We start from the raw sequence: 21,142 nt of genomic DNA on the forward strand, positions 1-21,142 counted from the left end.
CATCTATCCAACTTCACTGATCAGTGACTTAATAGCCTATCCTGGCCAACAAAAGTGTGCCAATTGCCATGTAATCCTCTTGTCGACAGGGTTAAAAGTTTGGTTAGAAGATATGTGCGTATGTGGCCTGCATTAACACGTTGTGTTCCTGTTTTTTCTAAACACTACTAAACATGTGAACCAAGCTGCTATAGCATAAAATTAGTATTCTGTTTGTGACCATTTGACGTTATGATGGACCTCCCTGGGGGGGGGGGGGAAGACTTATGACCAAGAGTTGAACTTCTAATGGTTGGGACTTCATGGCTGTTGCATGCCCGCAATTCAGATGCTCAGCAACTAGGCCAAATTTATAGCCATTTGCTGCATCTCACGGTTTTATGGCTACATTTTATAATAGATTTGCAGAAAACCGACATTTACTTCAAGTTTTTGGCCAAAACCACAGTGATCGCTTTATGACTGCGACATTTGCTTAACTGCTGCAGAGGTCATAAAATTGGTGCTCCAATTTAGGATTGTCATGAGTTATGATTATGATAGGCAGACTCCATTAACGTTGTAGCTCAAGGATTTGTAGTCAATAAACTCCAGGTCAGAGATGGCTAACCTTTTTGTCATCACGTGCCAACAGCATAATGCAATGCGTGCACAACTCCCCCCCAAATGCATGTGCATGTGACTCTCATGTGCCCCGCCCCCATTCATGCGTGCATGACCCCCATGCTCTCCCCATCCCCGCCAGTGGTGGGTTTCAAAAAATTTTTTAACCTCTTCTGTAGGTGTGGCTTGCTTTGTGGGAGTGGCTTGTCAGCCATGTGACTGGGTGGGAGTGGCTTGCCAGCCATGTGACTGGGTGGGCGTGGCCAACTTGTAAAATGTGGTGAAACTCACTTAACAACACTCTTGCTTAGCAACCAAAATGTTGGCTCAGGAACTCTGGCATTGAAGCACGCAAGTCTTAAAGCTCTCAAGTTACAAGACCCTTGCACCCCTAACCCTTTAGAAAAAAACCCCCAGGGGTGTCTAAACTTGACAGCTTTAAGACTTGTGGACTTCAACTCCCAGAATTCCTCCTCTCTTTCTTCATCTTGATGATGTGTGGACGGGTGGGGGGAGGGAGCTGGAACCGGTTCTAAACAGCACTGTAGATTTCTGGAACCTCTTCTATAGAAGAGGTTAGAACTGGCAGGAACCCACCCCTGATCCCCGCATATGTGTGTCCGTGTGCAACACATGCATGCACCCCCTGTGCATGCATGCATGACCCCTGTATATGCATGTGCAACCCTCTACGTGTGCCCCACCCCTATGCATGCATGGCAGCCATCCGAAAACCAGCTGGTGGGCGCACATGCACAATGGAGCTGGGTTGGGGCGATGGCTTGTGTGTCCGCAGGGAGGGCTCTGTGTGCCACCTGTGGCACGTGTGCCATAAGTTCGCCATCACGGCTCTAGGTTTAAAAAACCCTGGCTTGACACAATGGCTGGAAGCTCTGTGTGCACATTCATGCGGTGCTTCCTTTGACTTATTTCAAAATTCTCTCTACAAATCTTGTGTGATCTCTGACCTATCCCGAATCCTCATTCCAAAATTTTCAGCTCTCTTTTTTTCCAGACCTACCTCTTTTTCTATGCGACATTCACCACCATGGGTTGTTTTAACATGTCTTGATTCATTAGGATATCCATGGCAAAGAAAATGCAGTGTTCAGATGAGCATTAACTTTGATTAAAGTTTGTGTGTATCTGTGTGTCTGTGTCTGTCTATCTTTGTGTGTTGTACAAGCCCATCTATTTGGCTAGTGTTTGGTTCAACATCTTATATGAAGCCAGAAAATAAATTAAATTCAGTAATTAAGCATGTTGTGTGAGCACAGCCATACTTCCCCCCACCCCCAGTTCAACTCTTTGTTTTTGTTCTAATAGAAAAAGTTGACGAGAGAATGACACACAGTAATAGACTCTGTAGCAAACTGCCATCCATGCTGGAGCAGAAATTATTTTAGCAGACACTGTAAATCCACTGTCAGATCAAGTCACCAAGCTCTCTAATCTATGCAGCAGATAATTCTTAACTATTTTTTCCAGCATTGTTCCCTTCAGCCCAATGTCTGAAAAATTACCTTAAAGGTGCTTGATTCTTCCTACCTAAAGCCCTAAAGTCAGAAACAGAATAAACCTTGTGTTGGTCTTGGAATACAGGACATGGCTGTGTAACCATACAGCCTTCAAAGTGGGGAAGTTTTTAATCAGAAATTATCTTACAAAACAGTAACCACAATCTCTGGGTATAAAGCAAGCACATTAGAAAAAGGCAAAAGGGAGAAAGGCCAGTACACTTATCAAATTTCAAAAATAAAGTCAGTCCAACTAAACTTAAACACGTGGAGAATCTCCAGCCTAATGGAAATGAAAGACAGAAAGAAAATGCAATAATATGTAACAAACTTGCGGACTGTAGCCCATATATACTGTTGCACAAATCTTTGTTTAATAATATAGTTGTTAGCCCTATGAAGTTCTTTGTTTTCAACTTTGTAAATTGAATGAATGGGTTAAAAGAAAAGACTATCAAAATATAGTTATTTAGTTTCCTCCTCCTCCTCCTCCTCCTCCTCCTCCTCCTCCTCCTCCTCTAAATTGCCCTAAAAGATGAAGTCAGATACTCTTTCAGACCCTGGAAAGAGAATTTCTGCTTACTGTAGATGTTTCACTTGAGAGCCTCTATGTCACTCCTTCCAATATAAAACAGAATTTGGCTTCAAAAGACAGTCCAAGGACATTTGTTTGTCCGCCTGCTGATATACCACATGATTTTCTGGAAATTGTTTTTCCACTCATAATACAGTTCTACATTATTCATCAAATTTTACATGAGAACAATGCCAGGTTTTATATAATATGGCCTTAATTGCTTTCTAACCCAAAGACTTCTGGGTGGATCCCTAGAACATTCTTAAGCAGAATAGTTAAGGACCAACCAGATGAATCTGCTTAACATGCTAAAATTTGCATGCTCACTTTTCTATATCTTAGCATGCTGTGTGAAGTCCACTTCATTAGCTTACGGTTCAATGTATTCCATGATGAAAGAAAGTGGGTTGCAGAAGTTCACATGAATGGAACCTATATCTTTGTATGACCAAAACCAGCCATTAGGTATTTTCTCCTTGCTGGCTGGCCTTGTGACACTGGAATGATGTTTTCTTGATTCAATCAAATGGTGCTAGCCAGAGATACAGCTTTGTAATAAATGTGACAAAATGTGTGGAAAGAGCAAGGAGGCTTTGTATAACAACATACAAGCAGGAGCTATAGATGCTCCCTATAGATATATCTTTGCTGGAATGAACTCTTGGGTGTTCAAGGGCTTGGGAATTTAATTGGTCAAGTACAGTCACCCAGAGTCACCATAGAGGAGGAAAGGGTAGGGTAGGGAAAGAAAGGGAAGGGAAGGCATTTCTGCAGATTTTGCAATCTGCTAGTAATTGCCAATTATAGGAAGTGAGGCTTATCTGTTTCAGAGGAAATGGGCAGCATAAAAATTTCATACATAAGTAAAGACACTTCAGACAAATGGTTATCCAACATCTTCTTAAAAACTTCCAGTGTTGGAGAATTTACAACTTCTGGAGGCAAGTTATTCCACTGATTAATTGTTCTAACTGTCAGAAAATTTATCCTTAGTTCTAGGTTGCTTCTCTCCTTGATTAGTTTCCACCCATTGCTTCTTGTCCTGCCCTAGGTGCTTTGGAGAATAGTTTGACTCCCTCTTCTTTGTGGCAACCCCTGAGATATTGGAACACTGTTATTATGTCTCCCCTAGTCCTTCTTTTCATTAAATGGGACATACTCAGTTCCTGCAACCCTTCTTCATATGTTTTAGCCTCCAGTCCCCTGATCATCTTTCCTTATGTCCATTAATCACTGTTGTCGTCTAGAAGAGAAACATGCCCATTCTCTATCTCAGCCAGTGCATTATCTATTGCAACAGGAAGAAAGCAGAACTATTTAACTCATGTTTTGCATCTGTCTTTACACAAAGGGATAAAACAGTCCAACCTATCAAAAACAGCACCACAAAAATCAGATTAGGAACACAAATTGAAATAAGGAAGAAAATGGTAAGTGAGCACCTGTCTACCCTAGACGAGTTCAAATCACAAGGACCGGATGGATTACACCCCAGGGTTCTGAAGGAACTGGCAGACGAGATCTCAGAACTATATCTTTCAGAGATCCTGGAACACTGGGGAACTACCAGAGGACTGGAAAAGAGCTGATGTGGTTCCCATCTTCAAAAAAGGAAAAAAAATAGATCCAGGAAACTACACACCTATCAGCCTGACCTCAATACCAGGAAAGATTCTGGAAAAAATAACCAAGCAACGAATTAGCGAACATCTAGAAGCAAACAAAGTAATAGCCAAAAGCCAACATGGGTTTGTCAAAAACAGATCATGCCAGACTAATCTTATTGCATTCTTTGATAATGTGACAAAATTAGTGGACCAGAGGAGTGCCATCGATATAGTTTACTTGGACTTCAGTAAGGCATTTTATAAGGTAGACCATAACCTACTACTAGATAAAGTAGAAGAATGTGGGTTAAACAGCATCATCACCAGATGGATTCGTAACTGGCTGACCAACCGCACTCAACGTGTAGTCCTCAATGGAACTGCATCTTCATGGAGGGAAGTATGCAGTGGAATACCCCAAGGCTCTGTTTTAGGCCCAGTACTCTTCAACATCTTCATCAATGATTTGGATGAGAGAATAAATGGGAAACTCATCAAATTTGCAGATGATACCAAGCTGGCAGGAATAGCCAACACTCCAGAAGATAGGTTCAAGATACAGAAGGATCTTGACAAACTTGAACATTGGGCACTATCTAATAAAATGAAATTCAATGGTGAAAAGGGTAAGGTTCTACATTTAGGCAACAAAAATAAAATGCACAGGTACAGTATAGGTGGTACCTTGCTCAGTAGTAGTAACTCTGAAAGGGATCTTGGAGTCCTAGTGGACAACCATTTAAATATGAGCCAGCAGTGTGCAGCAGCTGCCAAAAAAGCCAACACAGTTCTAGGCTGCATAAATAGAGGGATAGAATCAAGATCACGTGAAGTGTTAATACCACTTTATAATGCCTTGGTAAGGCCACATTTGGAATACTGCATTCATTTCTGGTCGCCACGATGTAGAAAAGATGTGGAGACTCTGGAAAGAGTGCAGAAAAGAGCAACAAAGATGATTAGGGGACTGGAGACTAAAACATATGAAGAACGGTTGCATGAATTGGGTATGTTAGTTTAAGAGAAGGAAGGACTAGGGGAGACATGATAGCAGTGTTCCAATATCTCAGGGGTTGCCACAAAAAAGAGGGGGTCAAACTATTCTCCAATAGGGTAGAACAAGAAGCAATGGGTGGAAACTAATCAAGGAGAGAAGCAACTTAGAACTAAGGAGAAATTTCCTGACAGTTAGAACAATTAATCAGTGGAACAACTTGCCTCCAGAAGTTGTGAATGCCCCAACACTGCAAGTCTTTAAGAAGATGTTGGATAGCCATCTGTCTGAAACAATATAGGATTTCCTGCCTAGGCATGGGGTTGGACTAGAAGACCCCCAAGGTCCCTTCCAACTCTGCTATTGTATTATTGTATTATTCTATTGTTCACAACAGGCATTCTGTTCAGGGCCTGCAAAACTCCCAGAATCCAGAAATTCCAGAAGTTTTAATCTATCCCTATTCTTGGCAGTGATTATGAAGGAAAAGCTTTGAGGATATATTTTCCCAGATTGAATCAATCACTGCTCTTAGCTTAACAAATTGAAGACTTGGATGTGAAACTCTACCGTTATAAAAGAAATGCCAGAAAAAGCAGGGGTAGGGGGTGGGGCGAGGGTTCTTTTTGTAATCCCTCCAAGAGAAATCCTGCCATGGGTCAAGCTCTTCAACTCCAGCATAATACCACAATTGTTCCTGCCTGAAGAGTAAGAAGGAAAGCTGCTTGGCAGTATTTTCCTACCGGAGTTGCTGCAAATTTATGTTAGACTTTTATAGAGCAGAAGTGTCTGAGAAAAACCTTGTGCAGGCACAGGCTAAGCTTTGGGATATTGTTGAAAAATACTGTCTAGGTATAGACATCATACTAAGCTACCATGGACTTGGCGTAATTTTGGTTCAGCATGGAATTTGAATCCAGACATTTGCTATGATTGCTGGGTGGAAAGTGTGAACCCAGACAATTGTGGCATGTTCAATAAATCAAATGTAATCTGTGGCTTGGCATAATTTGTGAACTCAGCCAATGCCAGCTTGGGAATGGGAGGGGGGCGGAGGGTTGTTAGGGAAGGGAAGCTGGATATTTTGGTAATCTGTATACCATTTCCCTTGCAGTTCTCCACTTCTGATCTCTTAAAGCCCTTCTTGGCTTGGGGTATGCGTCCAATGTACTCTGAAATCACCTATTTTGTGGTTGGATTGAACCATGGTCTATTGAATAAGCCACATTTGCAGGATTACATAACATGCAGAATTAGAAACAGGTAGTATAAATCACTCTATGTTTAATGTGTGAATCCAGTCATTGGCTTATATTGAATTGTAACATGGCAGTTGTGAACTCATATTTCACTGAATCTCAGACAGACTGAGAATGCCATCTCAGAAAGTTACATGAACTTCCACAAATCAGGATTGGCCTTAACGCTGCGGGAGACAGAGGCTGGAAGCATGTTCCTTGTTTCGATACTGCTTTAAATGGCTTGTTCTTTTGATTTTTAAATGTTTGCTGAAGAATTGATGATATTCCTGATGATAATACTCTTATATTTATCAAATGACACCTCAAAAATTAAGATCGAAGCAGGATATACATTTTGAATTTCAATCTCTTCTTTACAGTTCCATTTTTATTCCCTTTATCTTCTCCTCCCTTTCATTTTGATGCTGCCATCTTCACATCACAGTCTGCTGCTTCTTTGATGAACAAAATTTATCTTCTCTTGTTTCATTCTTAACCTTTTCTCAGTCCCCTTTCCCTCATGTCTGAGTCCCCAGACTATTTTTCTAAGTGGATTATATACTAGTTGTGAGATACCTCATTTATTGAAATCCTCGTTTTCCTATCCAATTTGACCATTTCTGCCATTTTTGTCCTTTTTTGTTTTTAATGTTTCCTTTTGATGGTTGTTCCCTTATTTTTAAATTTTATAAACTGCTTGCAGTTTCTGGGAGACTGGTGATGTATTGTTATTATTAGTATTTTCCCATTGTCAATAGTAAATAAAGCTTTGCTATGATTTTTATACAAGTGCAATTTCCTCATACATGGGCCAGAATCAGTGGTGGGAGTCAAAAATTTTTACTACCAGTTCTGTGGGCGTGGTTTGTGGGTGTGGCAGCGGAAGGATACTGCAAAATCCCCATTCCCTCCCCTCTCAAAATTTCCGCTAACGGTTCTCCAGAACCTGTCAGAACTGGCTGAATACCACCTCTGGCCAGAATCATTTTCCTCTGAACACCCATGTAAAATGAAATTAGGGATGGCTATGCCCTCCTGCAGAGCCATATATGAACAGTCCAGAAGCCATTTGCAAATAACAATATGTTTAATTGCATAATTATATATCTACCTACAATAAGTATTAATAAAATAAGTCTAGTTAATAATTTATCGTTCTTCCAGTTCTTTCAGCAACTCGTCAAAATGAGTGATGTACCACTTTGCCTTTTCTTTTACTTGTTTCCGTACAACGTTGCCCCCAAAGCCGATGAAACAGTCCTGGGCAAACAGAAAACAAACAAGGTGGGAGTTATTCTTCCTCTCCCTAAAAGACCATTTCAGAATTCACAGGTCATGGACAAATTGGAAATGTGTCCTCATCCTCTAGTAAACTGAAAAAGCAACACTTATGAACAGCAAGAATGAATTGTTGTTTATTCTTAGGAGAATTAAATACTTTGGGCACATGGATATTTGAGAAAATAAAGACATTAAGAGTCAGGCAATTTTTTCAAACACTTGTGGAATTCCTGCCTTTCTGTCTTAATGCCTCCTGTGATTAGAAAATGTAGAAGGAGAGCTGTGTTAGTCTATACAGTGGTCAAAAATGAGAGGGTGTGAGTTCCAACTCAATGTTATTAAAGTGTGTGCCTTTTAATAAATGTGTTAATCAGGAAAGTGCTACCAAATTCTTTTGATTTTTTGCTTTTCTTTCTGTATCTCTTAACCTGTGCTTTATGCTGTGTTTTCTATTGTTAAATCTTTTTTTAGAGAAAATGATTCTGAAATAACTTTTTTTCGCTAGCCTAGCACCATATCTTTCCTACCAAGGAGCCACTGCTTTGCACCTCCTTTATCTGGTCATCCGAAATTCCAAATCTAAATCCACTGATCTAATAGGGAAGAAATATTTGCTTTAAATGTTAAGCTGGCCAAGTACCGTGACCAGCACAAGGATTTTGCTTCTCAATGCCAAGTCTAAATGTTCTGGTTGTTCTATGATCTATTCATTCTGATTTGCCTCTCTTCCACCAAAAGATGTAAAAGACAATAATTAACAATGAGTGATAATTATTAACCAGGAATGGGAATCATGCTTGGTTCCTTATGGAGAGGAATGTACCAAAAATGATTTTTTTTGAAGGCTCCCCTTTTTCATCTGTGCATGCTTTGTGGGTTCATTTTGTCTAAATGGTGTGTGGGTTTTTGCACTGTAATGTGTAAATTAAGTTGCTTTTGTTAATACTAAGGTTGGGAAAGTGCAGGTACCATATTTTTCAGACTATAAGATGCACTGGAGTATAAGACGCACCAAGATTTTGAAGAGGTAAATTTTTTTAAAAGGTTTTTGTCCTCCCCAGCCCCCAGGAGCACTCTGCAGTCCTCCCAAACCCTCTGCATGACCTGCAAAGTGCTCCTGAGGGCTGGGGAGGGCAAAATCGCGATGTGTGGAGAATTTGGGAGGTGAAAAACAGGCCCGTTTTTCGTAAAAGCGGGGTGTGAAGAGGGTTTGGGAGGCCTGTAGAGTACTCTTGGGGGCTGGGGAGGGCAAAAAAATGGGGTGTGCAGAGAGTTTGGAAGGCCTGCAGAGTGCTCCTGAGGGCTTGGGATGGCAAAAACACCTCCGTTTTTGTTTAAAATGGGCCCCTTTTCACTCGTTTTTGCCCTCCCCAGCCCCCTGAAGCACCCTATAGGCCTCCCAAACCCTCTGCGCATCCATTTTTGCAAAAAATGGGATGTGTAGGGTGGAGTTTCAGGAGGCCAAAAATTCTGTATTCAGTATATAAGATGCACCCAGATTTTCACACTCTTTTTTGGGGGGGGGGAAGGTGCTTCTTGCACTCTGAAAAATACGGTAATTCTTTCTGGAGAGAGAAAATTGAAAGGAAGACAGATGAATCTGTGTTTTATCAGGAGGCTAGATTAGGTCACTTTTATATAGTATATGCTAACTAGGCAAATATGCTGACTCATTTATTGCATTTAAACGGGGAGCCAAAAAAGCTCCCCAGCTTTTGGTCAGTCTTGATCTCTGACACATTGCCTATCCCAATCTCTGAGGAGTTAAAAATACAGGAAACTCAACACAGACTACCCAAGACCAGGGGTGTCAAACTCAAGGCCTTAGATCTGGCCTGCGGGGCTGCCCTGGAAAGAAGGAAAGGATGGCCCATCCCATGGTGCCTCTGCCAGCGAAAATGGAGCCTTGACAGGCCATGTGCGCACACAAACACACACACACGCTCCATTTTCGCTGGCAGAGGGCTGCAGGAGGTTGCCACCAAAAATGAATGATGTGGGGCTGTCCATGCCCCCCGCCCCCCGAGGTGAAACACAACCCTGATGTGGCCCTCAATGAAATCAAGTTTGATACCCCTGCTCTAGCCCAACAGGCAGAAGGGTAAATAAAAATTAAATTGTGGTTATAATGTCCATCTTAGATACTCACTGCTGGAGGGCAGGCTTCCATGTCTGTTGCTCCATCACCAATCATAACTACTTTCTTAAATTGAAACTGTTCTTTCAAGTAACTGATGACTTGTCCTTTACCACCTGACTCAGCTGTTGGCTGCGCCTCATCAAAACCGGCGTATTCTCCTAAATAAATGACACAAAGGGAAATCCTTGACTGGCTGTCTCAAAATATTAGGGAGAATTTCAAAGATGTTAGAAGTCTGAGAAAGGGAGAAAAATGTCCTCAGAGAATGTGGGAAGGTCTAGTCCTCGGAATTCCGATACAAAATATTCCAAGTCTGGGAAATCCATTCTCTGGTTAGAAATCTAGGTTTTATTTGCATGTTGGATTTACAGTATATCTTACCTTTTCATTCAGAAGACCAGAGTGGTGTACATAACACTACAAGAATGTGGAATGAGGATGGCTCAGAGTCACCCAGGAAGATTTTAGGGCTAAGGTCAGTGGTGGGTTTCAAATTTTTTTAGAACCTCTTCTGTAGGCCTGCTTTGTGGGAGTGGCTTGCCGGCAATGTGATTGGGTGGGAGTGGCTTGCCAGCCATGTGACTGGGTGGGTGTGGCCAACTTGTAAAATGTGGTGGAACTTATTTAACAACGCTCTTGCTTAGCAACCAAAATGTTGGCTCAGAAACTCTGGCATTTGAAGCATGCAAGTCTTAAAGCTGTCAAGTTACAAGACCTTTGCACTCCTAACCCTTTAGAAAAAAAAAACCAGGGATGTTCAAACGTGACAGCTTTAAGACTTGTGGACTTCAACTCCCAGAATTCCTCCTCTCTTTCTTCATCTTGATGATGTGTGGACGGGCGGGGGGAGGGAGCTGGAACCGGTTCTAAACGGCACTGTGGATTTATGGAACTTTTTCTATAGAAGAGGTTAGAACTGGCAGGAACCCACCCCTGGCTGAGGTGGTCTAGAATCTGGGTCTCCCCAATGCCATTCTGATCTTTTAATTATTATGCCATCCTGATTTTGTCTTAATAATCTTAGTACATAAATTTGGCTATTTACTTTTCCTCTGAAGAGGAAGAAACTTTTTCTTACATGCTCAGAGGCTCAAATGTCTATTATTAGGCCATTAATTTCAAAACTAATTCCTGAAAATAGAAAACAGGTCCCAAACACATTAGCCTCTGATTCCATCATTTAAAGGTTTGGGGGAAATTACCATTCCTCACTTTCTCTATATATTCAGGCTTCCTACCCTTCTCTAGAAGCAAAAAGGGTTGGAACAGACAGTGGAAAAAATCCACACACTTGAGTGACCCTGTTTATTGCAATGTTCCAAATAAGCTGAGCCTGGTTATAAATTTGTAATATCTGTGGGATATCACCAGCAGGCTATCTTAACCTTGAAGTTGTATGTTTTATCAGCTAATATTTTATCAGAGACCCTGCTGATTGCTCAATAAACAAGCTGATCTCAGCAACACACTCTTTGCTCTTACCATGTGCCAAAGCAAAGGGTCAAATCTCAACCCTTGGAAGGAATTACTTGTTTTGCATAACCTGGGCAGTTGATGTTTCATAATTGGGAAACGGATTAGAAGGCCTAATTCTTCAAGCGCAACCATTTACTGTTTAAAGATTTCTCTTCAACTTGTTTTACCAGCTGAGGGTCAACTTAAGCAACAACTGGGTCTATAATTTAAAAACAATTAAACAATTCAAAATGTTCCAGAGGAGAACAGGCTTGTAGAAAATCCTTTCTACAAGAACAGGCTAAAATTTCTGCACTTTGAAAGCAGGGAAGATTTAGTAAGGGTCACAGTAGTTTACAGATTATTAACTATGATTTTGGAAGAGAATCTCTAAATCTATACACTGCTGAATCCTAGATTATGGGAAAGCAAAAGATGAAGGTCAGGGACCTGCTGCTTCAAGATAAACTTGTGGCTTGTTAGCTTCTTTGGGAAGCAGGAAGCTGGACTAAACCAGTCTCCCCCTTCTTTTGCCCTCCAGACTACAATCCCCAGAGTTCTCAGCTACACGAGCAGGTTAGGCACAGCTGGCCTAATGGACTTTTAGTTCTGCTTTATGTTCTAAAAAAGCAAATGAAGCCCATAATTTCCAACTCAGAAATTTGAGAAGCTTAAGTGTCCTAAGGGTAAAACCTGTCAGATATTTATAACCCCAAAGATCCTTTTTGCAGACAGCTCAACAAACTAGTTTTGCAGTACACTTTATTCACATTTCTGAAATGTGACCTGCAGTGTGAAAAGTCACTAGAAGATCTGTAAGAAATGTGCAGCAAACCTTGACTTATTGTATGAATTGGCAATGAGACTCGTCAGTTGGCTTGTTAAGGCCAAGCAGTGGTGTATTAACCATTAAGCAGACTAAGCACCTGCTTAGGGCACCAGGGCCAACCGGGCACCACAAAGTTGAGAACGAAAGAAAAAAAAACAGTGAAGCTTGGCTTCGTTTGTACGGCATGTACAAAGGAGGGGGGGCACCAAGATTTGTCAGTGCTTAAGGCACCAGTGAGCCTTAATCTGCCACTGAGGCCAAGTGAAGATTTAGCTACCCCTCCCTCAGAAAAGGCCCTCTGTGCATAGAGTGCAGGGGCATTCTTCTGAATTATGTGTGAGAAACAAGTACCTACTTTCTTCATGCAAGGAAAAGGAACTGATCTACCAGTAAGGAAGTGCTAACACGTAGGTAGGACACATATTTTGGTTTTGAGCCTGGATTGCTTTCTTGGGTACGCCATAAAATACTGCAGCCTTCAATCTGAAACAGGTTCCCGCTTCTAATCTAAATTTACAGTCTGCAACTTTATTATTTTTCAATGGAAATGTATCATGTGGACATATAGTAATGTATTAGAATACCATTATTTTCCTGAGTTCCAAACCAAGAAAGAAAGTTGAAGTAAGAAAGTAATTTAAAAAGCCTTTCTGCTCATATGGTACAGTAGTTAACATACCAAAGTAAAAGTGGAGGAACCCAGATTTTAGTTCATTCTCAGTTTTAGAAACTCCCTGGGTGATTTGGCCAGTCTTGCCTTCTCAACACAACCAACTTCACAAGCTGGTTGGTGGTGGGGGTGGGAATAAGCCAGTGGTGAGATTCAAATAATTTAACAACTTGTTCTCTGCCCTAATGACCAGCTGGGTAGGCAGGGCTCAGTGGTCATGTGACTGGGTGGGCATGGCCAACTCAATGTCACTCACGTTGATGGGCACTTCATCTTAGCTGTTACAATGTAATAAGGGTTAACGGGAGAGGCAGTTTCTGTAAGCAGGGCAATAAAGATTAGGTTAGAAACAACACCAGAATGTTTCCTTCCTGCCTTCCTTACAGGATTAGCCCTGTAAAGTGGAAAAAAACGAAATGAGATTTCTTTCAACAACTGGTTCTCCGAACTGCTTAGAAAGTTAACAATTGGTTCTCCTGAATAGGTGCGAACTGACTGAATGCCACCACTGGAATAAGCCCTATGCTTAGAACTACAAACAAATACCGAATGTAAATTTCAACAATGAAGGAAGGAATGATTTAGTCTTGTATAGAATAAATTTTCTCATTGATTACCATAGCTAGCCTTCAAACAGTTCTTATACGTTTCATTTTATTTAAAGCAACAGACTTTGAACAGTTTTTGATCCTTCTTTGCAACAGAATTGAGATGTTCTGTAATTCTGTTTCAGTTAACACATCATAGAGATATTATTATTTATTAATAGGATTTGTATGCGGCCCAATCCCGAAGGACTTATTATCTTATTATCTTTGATCCCTATTAAGTCAACAACCTTATCAGTTCTAAGTTCAATCATATGGAAAATTTTACCATTAAAGTAGAATTTCAATCTGTTGGCGTAGACATTTGCTATTGGAATGTTTAATTGTGAGGCGACATGTTCGACAATGCTCTGAAACCCTCCAGAAATTAAGAAAACTTGGACACCACGCTGGTGGAGCCGGTTGACGAGTTCTCTTTAAGGGAGAAAAAAATAAGAGACCTTAAAGTCAGGCAAAAGGAATGAATGCATTCAAACAGGTTGTTTTTGTTTGCATTATTAGAATCTGCATCAGGGGTAGTCAACCTTTTTATACCTACCGCCCACTTTTGTATTTCTGTTAGTAGTAAAATTTTCTAACTGCCCACCGGTTCCACAGTAATGGTGATTTATAAAGTAGGGAAGTCAATTAAATTTAAAAAAGGAAAGTGCTTCAGTATCGGACAAAACCCCTACCACCCACCATGAAAGCTGGAACGCCCACAAGTGGGCGGTAGGGACCAGGTTGACTACCACTGATCTACATAGTAGACCCATAATAAGCAAGAGAGGTCCAAAGAGATCTTGAGGCTCACAAAGCAGGCTCCAGCAATAAACTTTTGAAAAATGAAAAGGTACATTGGGCACAGAGAAGTAAGAGTTCCTTGGAGACCTTACTACATGATAACCGTCTCCATTCTAATGCCTTTGCTATACATTTCATTTCAACTTACATAATCCCCAACCAGGATGACAAAGATGGTATTTATTTGTGAATTTTTAAATTGAAAATTAAGGCATCTGGCGTGAATGAAATATATGAGAAGACTCTGTGGCAGTGTTTTGCCAAGTATCAGAGCAGTGAGCAGGTGCCCAGGCAATCACTTTGTTTGGATCCTGAGACAATGAGCAGTCCTGGGAATAAAGATATTTTAAGTGTTGTTAGTACTAACTTAAATTATTAACTTAAAACAAGATGATACCCACATTTCCTACAAGCTCCTTAATAATGGCAGCGGAGAAAGCTCCCAAAGTGGCTAATTTCCACAGTACCCAGTGCTAGGTTCTGAGCAGACACTCCCAACAAACAACAATAGCAATAGCATTCAGACTTATATATCACTCCAGAGCACTTAATAAGCAAGGGTGGCTCAGTGGCTAAGACGCTGAGCTTGTCAATCAGAAAGGTCGGCAGTTTGACGGTTCAAATCCCTAGCACTGCATAATGGAGTGAGCTTCCGTTACTTGTCCCAGCTTCTGCCATCCTAGCAGTTTGAAAGCATGTAAAAATACAAGTAGAAAAATAGGGACCACTTTGGTGGGAAGGTAACAGTGTTCCATGCGCCTTCGGTGTTTAGTCATGCTGGCCACATGACCATGGAGACGTCTTCGGACAGCGCTGGCTTTTCGGCTTTGAAACGGAGATGAGCAACGTCCCCTAGAGTCGGGAACAACTAGCACATATGTGTGAGGAGAACCCTTGCCTTTACCTTTACGACCTTATAGCACTCTCTGGGCAATTTACAATGTACAGTAGAAGTATTATTTGCATATTGTCCCCAATAATCTGGGTCCTCATTTTACCCACTGCAGGAGGAGGAAAGTCTGCATCAACCTTGAGCCCTGACACTATCAAAGTCCAGGCTGTGGACAGAGTTTGCTTGCAATACTGCACTTTAACCAATGTACCACCAGGGCAATAACTCGAAGGTCGTTTTTTTAAAAAATCAAAATCTGGCACCATGATTTCTTGGCCCTGTTTTTAAGATCATGAGACTGACCTTGACTGGGTAGCACATGACTCTATGATGGGAACTAAATGTGTGTGATTTTCACAGATTTGCAGTTCTGTGGAGATTTTCCCTCCCCTTCTCCTTTTTTGAGTAGATGAGTGGAAAAAACAACTAGAAGAGGGTTAACTCAGAATGAGCTCTAAACTTGTAGACTTCTTAATATGAAGGAGAAATAAAAAATATCTTACCAAACTTCTCAAATAGCCAAGTCTGGGAATAGTAAAAGCTCATTTTCACAAAAGAACTACCATTTTAGTCTAGTAAGGTAAAATTAAAGGTTCCCCTCACACATATGTGCTCAGTAGTTCTCAACTCTGGTGGTGCTCATCTGCGTTTCAAAGCAAAAAAGCCAGTATTGTCTGAAGAAGTCTCTGTGGTCCTGTGGCCAGCATGACTAAATGCCAAAGGCACATAGAACGCTGTTACCTGGTCCCTGTTTTTCTACTTGTATTTTTACATGCTTTCGAACTGCTAGGTTGGCAGAAGCTGGGACAAGTAACGGGAGCTCACACTGTTACAGGCGCTAGGGATTCAAACTGGTGACCTTTCTGATTGACAAGCTCAGCATCTTCACAGTTCTGGGAAAGAATAAGGGGTCAGAGCCACCCAAACCTTAGGGGAGATTGTTCCAAAAGACAGGGGAAGCAACAGAGCAGACATGTCTTCTAGGTCTCATTAGACGGCTATTTCAGGCAAATGACTGTCTACCTTGGTGTGTAATTTTGGGACCGTCAGAAATAACAAGAAGTAGATGGTCCTGAAAATAACAGCCCTGTTCCATGCAGGGATTTATAGATGATAACTAACTTTTGAATCATACCCAGAAGCGTATCAGGAGCCGTTGCAATGCATAGAACACAGTAGTGGTTTTACATGGACATACTAATATGTCTGCACTACTGCTCTCTGGACCAGTTGCAGCAACTGGATAATCTTAGAAGGCCGTCATTTGTAGAGAACACTGCAGAAATCCAACAAGGAGATGACTAAGGCATGAATGACAATGAACAGGGCCTCCTGATCTAGAAATGGGGGCAATTTAGGCAGAAGATAAAGTAGTGCAAAGGCCTTCCTGGACATACCCATATTTTTCAGAGTATAAGACGCACCGGGGTATAAGATGCACCAAGGATTTGAAGAGGCAAATTTTTAAAAAAAGTTTTTGCACTCTGCAAACCTCCCAAAATTGGCCCGTTTTTCGCAAAAACAGGCCCGTTTTTTTTTTTTTAAAAGGGCATGAATAGCCTTTAGGAGGCTTGTAGAGTGCTCTGCAGGGGGGGGGGCAAAAATGAGCAAAAAACAGGCCGTTTTTCACAAAAACAGGCCTGTTTTTGTCAAAAAAGGGACATGGATAGCCTTTAGGGGGCTTATAGAGTGCTCCTAGGGCTGGGGGAGGCTCAACTGAGCAAAAAGCAGCCTGTTTCCGCTCATTTCTGCCCTCCCCAGCCCCAAGGAACACTCTGCAAGACTCCTAAAGCCTATGCATGGCCATTTTGGTAAAGGGGCAGGGTTTTGGGAGGCAAAAAATGCTGTATTCAGTGTATAAGACACACCCAGATTTTCAGCCTCTTTTTTGAGAGAAAAAGGTGCGTCTTATACTCTGAAAAATATGGCTGTCACCTGTTTTTCATAGGAGCTGTGAGTCCAGGAGGAACCCAAACTGTTCACCAGCTTTGAGTCAAGGAATGCAGTTGCAACAAGAACCAAAGATGAAAATCCCCAGATCAGAATCCAAATTCCACATCATAGCTTGAAAAACAAGCCGATAAAGCAAAGTTTGGCTGCAGTTTGAGTACAATTAAAAAAATAGTATTATTGCAATGGATTTTAATCTCAACTGGCAATGGGCAAGAAAAAGGAGGGGGAGCAAAGATAATCTTGGCTGAATTCAGGAGCAGTTTGTATGCTTTGATGGATTGCCTTAATAACCGGGGGTGGCGGGGGAATCCAACTCAAAGATCCAAGTTCCAATCCAACCTTATTGTACTATGTCTTTCATAAAATCCTAGGAACACACAGCAAGTTCCTATGATAATCTCCATGGGCAAAATACATTTTGGGAATACCGCACAACATAACCATTCCTAATATTTCTTACCTTATTCCTGGCGTTAGCTGGGGTGGATGCTCTGATATTAATTTCTGCACTTGTTCGTAGGAAGGTCGTATGAGGCCTAGTCGCGCAGTTAAAGCTGCCTTGAACGTTACTGAACCTCCCATTGCTCTGCGAGTCCTAAAGTAGAAGTCAGAGAAATTCATGTCAGGCTCTTAAGGAAAGGAGAAGGCTCTCCTGAGGAGTTTCAGTACACAAATGTGATAAACTAAAATGTATTGTGGAAATCCACTGAACATTTATTCTGTGATCTAAGATTATAAGGGCTCCCCATTGTATCAAACCATACTGTTGTAGGCAGTTCATTCCTTATAGTGGCCAAATACATGTTTATGGAATCCATAAAGAGGATAATACTGACTTTTTCAAGCTGCTGTTCAAAAGATGGAACCTGATGTTCACTAATGCTAAGTTTCTTTATTATTCATTTATTTAGAACATTTATATGGTCGCTCACACACGAGACTTTGGGTGGCTTGCAAAGAATAAAAACCTAATATAAAAAACCCCCAAAACTCTCCACCCTGTTCCCCTCTGGTGACAGCACATTCAAATGAGACACTTGATGGGATCCATTCCACTCTGGATTCTTCTGGCCCATGGGGAAAACAATGAAAAGTTGTTGCTTGCTTTTGGGCCAAATAACAATTTAGATCAGGGATGTCCAAACCTGGGAACTTTAAGACTTGTGGACTTCAACTCCCACAATTCCCCAGCCAGCCAGTCCACAGGTCTTAAAGTCCCCAAGTTTGGAGACCCCTGATTTAGATGAATAAATTTCTGTGAATGTTGTCTCAATCCCAATCACCTGTAATTGCTATTTCAGTGTTAAAAATGGCACATATGGCATTTCTAGTATGATCCTTAAGTGGTTTTTTAAAAGAATTAAAAGTTCTTATTGTTATGCAACGTAATTATGTGTAAATACTTGGTAAATGCCCTGTGTTCTTGTACCACAACAGTGTTAAATAGTTTCTCAACTACACCCAGTGCAGGCTGGCATTTCTCTTTCATTATTAAAACAAAAAACACCAGGAACTTGCACGGCTGGTTTAACTAGAAGTAGCAAGAGGACAGTGGGGAAAAAAAAACATAAGTATTAGAGGCAATAACAACACTGCAGCTGTGGTCAGCAACTTTTCGGACAGACATGACCAGCTACAGGAACTTTTCACATCCATTGTCAATTCACACTGTGTTCTGGCTTGGGCAAGCAGAAGATCCAACAGAATCTCTCAGCATTTAGGCCTGGTCCTGAAAATGCCAGATACTGATCACAACATAGCTATTTTGTAAAGTATCTTTACAAAAATACTTTACAACATAACTATTCTAAAAGTTTACCATAGATGCATTTCTAAACTGTATATTAAAGTTGTGCCAGAGATACTCAAAAATCCGCATGGCATTATGAAACAAATCTTACAGAAAGCTTAATTGAATCTCTCACGATTTACTATATATTATCACAAAAGTTTCAAATCCACACAGACACTGAATGTTATACTGAAGATATGATTATAAAGGCCTTGGACTGATAATAAAATTATACAAGCTTTTTTTTTCATCACAGAGCTGCCTCATATTATCTTTTCATCTTTGTACATATAGACTCTGATAATGTTGTCTGCATTATTCAGTGAAATGCCAAAGCAAGCAAAAGCACAGGCAAACTTTGGAGTTATTTTGTAAGTCATATTGAAGAGATGCAAAAGACAAAGCTGGCTGCATAACTAAAGACTTAAGATACCATACTGGGTGAGGGGGGGGGAGTTAGTAGTGTTCCAGTTGTGCCATGAACCAGCTTCCAATGAGATAATAAAAAGGTAAAGGTTCCCCTTGCACATATGTGCTAGTTGTTTGTGACTCTAGGGGGCAGTGCTCATCTCTGTTTCAAAGCCAAAGAGCCAGCGCTGTCTGAAGACGTCTCGGTGGTCATGTGGCTGGCATGACTAAACGCAAAAGCTGCACGGAATGCTTCTACCTTCCCACCAATTTTTCTACTTGCATTTTTACATGCTTCTTGAACTGCTAGGTTGGCAGAAGCTGGGACAAGTAACAGGAGCTCTCGGTTACACGGCACTAGGGATTCGAGCCACTGAACTGCTGACCTTTCTGATCGACAAGCTCAGCATCTTAGCCACTGAGCGTCCCTTTAATGAGATAATAGATGAACTCAAAATGAATATATGTTGTCATATCAATATATTTAAAGCAGTGGTTTGATTCAGTCAAAGAGAAGCAATATTCCTTGTTTAATTTTCCTGCCTTCCATCTTCTTGACTTTAGTGTTTATGATCTGTTTCAAAACTGACTATAAAACTGGTTTCTCAGAGTAGAAATAGTCCTGATCTGAATATGCTTGTTGGATGCTTGCTCACAATTATCTGCTCAAGAAGCTTCGTACATGATCTGATTAAGCTCTGATAAAACTAAGCAATTCTCATCCAGGACTTTAGATGGGCAACCAAACCCAAACATTAAACCTATAAATTTAATGTATTTAAATAAATTGTTAGCTTTTTGTTGGTAAGAGCAGTCGCCATTGCATACAGCCCAGTGGCTTTGGACTCCTCAGATTCAGGTCAAACACCCAGTCTTTTGGGTGAACAAATTTCCATCTCTGTGCCCCAAAGGTGCTTTTTCAAAAGACACCTGGACTTTCTTTGTTTTTCGTTAAAGATGTTTCGCTTCTCATCCAAGAAGCTTCTTCAGTTCTGAAGTGAAGAACTGGACAACAGAACTGAAGAAGTATCTCGATGTCTGCTCTCTCTTCTCAAAAGCATCAAGCAAGCCACAATTCATACTTACATTTCTGCCACCGCATCTCCAACACCACAGAATTTTGCCAGTTCATCGATGCCTTCTTCTTTAATGACTGTGCTGTCCACATCGAAGCAAATGGCATCGGCATTGAGGAAGATTTCCTTCATCTCCATGATAGAAGACATCTTTTTGGGAACCTTCCTGTTATGTGAAAGATAGATGAAGTCATTCTGGATGTTGCCAGCCTGTACCCTCAGTTGGGCCATCTTCGAAGCAGATCTGTGGCTGAAAGCCCTGTGTTGAGAGGGGACAGCTAATGCCGCAGCTCCTTTTTAAGCAAGAACAGGGAGCAGAGGAGGGGGGTAGAGGAAGCTGCTGATTTGCTGGCTTCAGGGGCAGCAGCAATATGGGCAGACAATCAAGGTTGCCCTCCCTACTGAGTTAACCATTCCCGAAACTTTCACTGACACAGCCCATCTGAGGTACCGCACCCAACATTTAATAAAGAGAAGGATTTTTCCACTAGAGTGGCTGTCTAGCTTACTCTTTGTTACCCAAAAATTCCACAAAATGAATTTTACCTCTTGAATAAAAATAACCACTAAAAGAATCCATCTTAAATTGATTGAAGGCAAAGTAAATAATCATTTTTGATATCCCAGGGAATGAAACCAGAGCTTTAAAGTTTAACCAACAAACAAGAGGAAAATTAAAAGGAAGTATTAAAGTGTATAATTGTGGCGAAGGGGGA

The 21,142-nt window shown here is 41.1% G+C and overlaps 1 protein-coding gene across 1 annotated transcript; it reads right to left on the reverse strand.

Annotated features, from left to right (window-relative positions):
* Window positions 1–7,604: 7,604 nt before the first annotated feature.
* PSPH (phosphoserine phosphatase) lies at window positions 7,605–20,716 on the reverse strand. The gene is made up of 5 exons (XM_032216457.1): window positions 20,437–20,716; window positions 17,611–17,745; window positions 13,791–13,936; window positions 9,970–10,118; window positions 7,605–7,799 (listed from the first exon to the last, which is right to left on the reverse strand). Exons 1-5 carry the CDS (start codon window positions 20,655–20,657, stop codon window positions 7,689–7,691), a joined length of 762 nt encoding a protein of 253 aa, XP_032072348.1. The 5' UTR covers window positions 20,658–20,716; the 3' UTR covers window positions 7,605–7,688.
* Window positions 20,717–21,142: the final 426 nt, after the last annotated feature.

Source organism: Thamnophis elegans, chromosome 4 (assembly GCF_009769535.1).
Source record: "Thamnophis elegans isolate rThaEle1 chromosome 4, rThaEle1.pri, whole genome shotgun sequence".
NCBI lineage: Eukaryota > Metazoa > Chordata > Lepidosauria > Squamata > Colubridae > Thamnophis > Thamnophis elegans.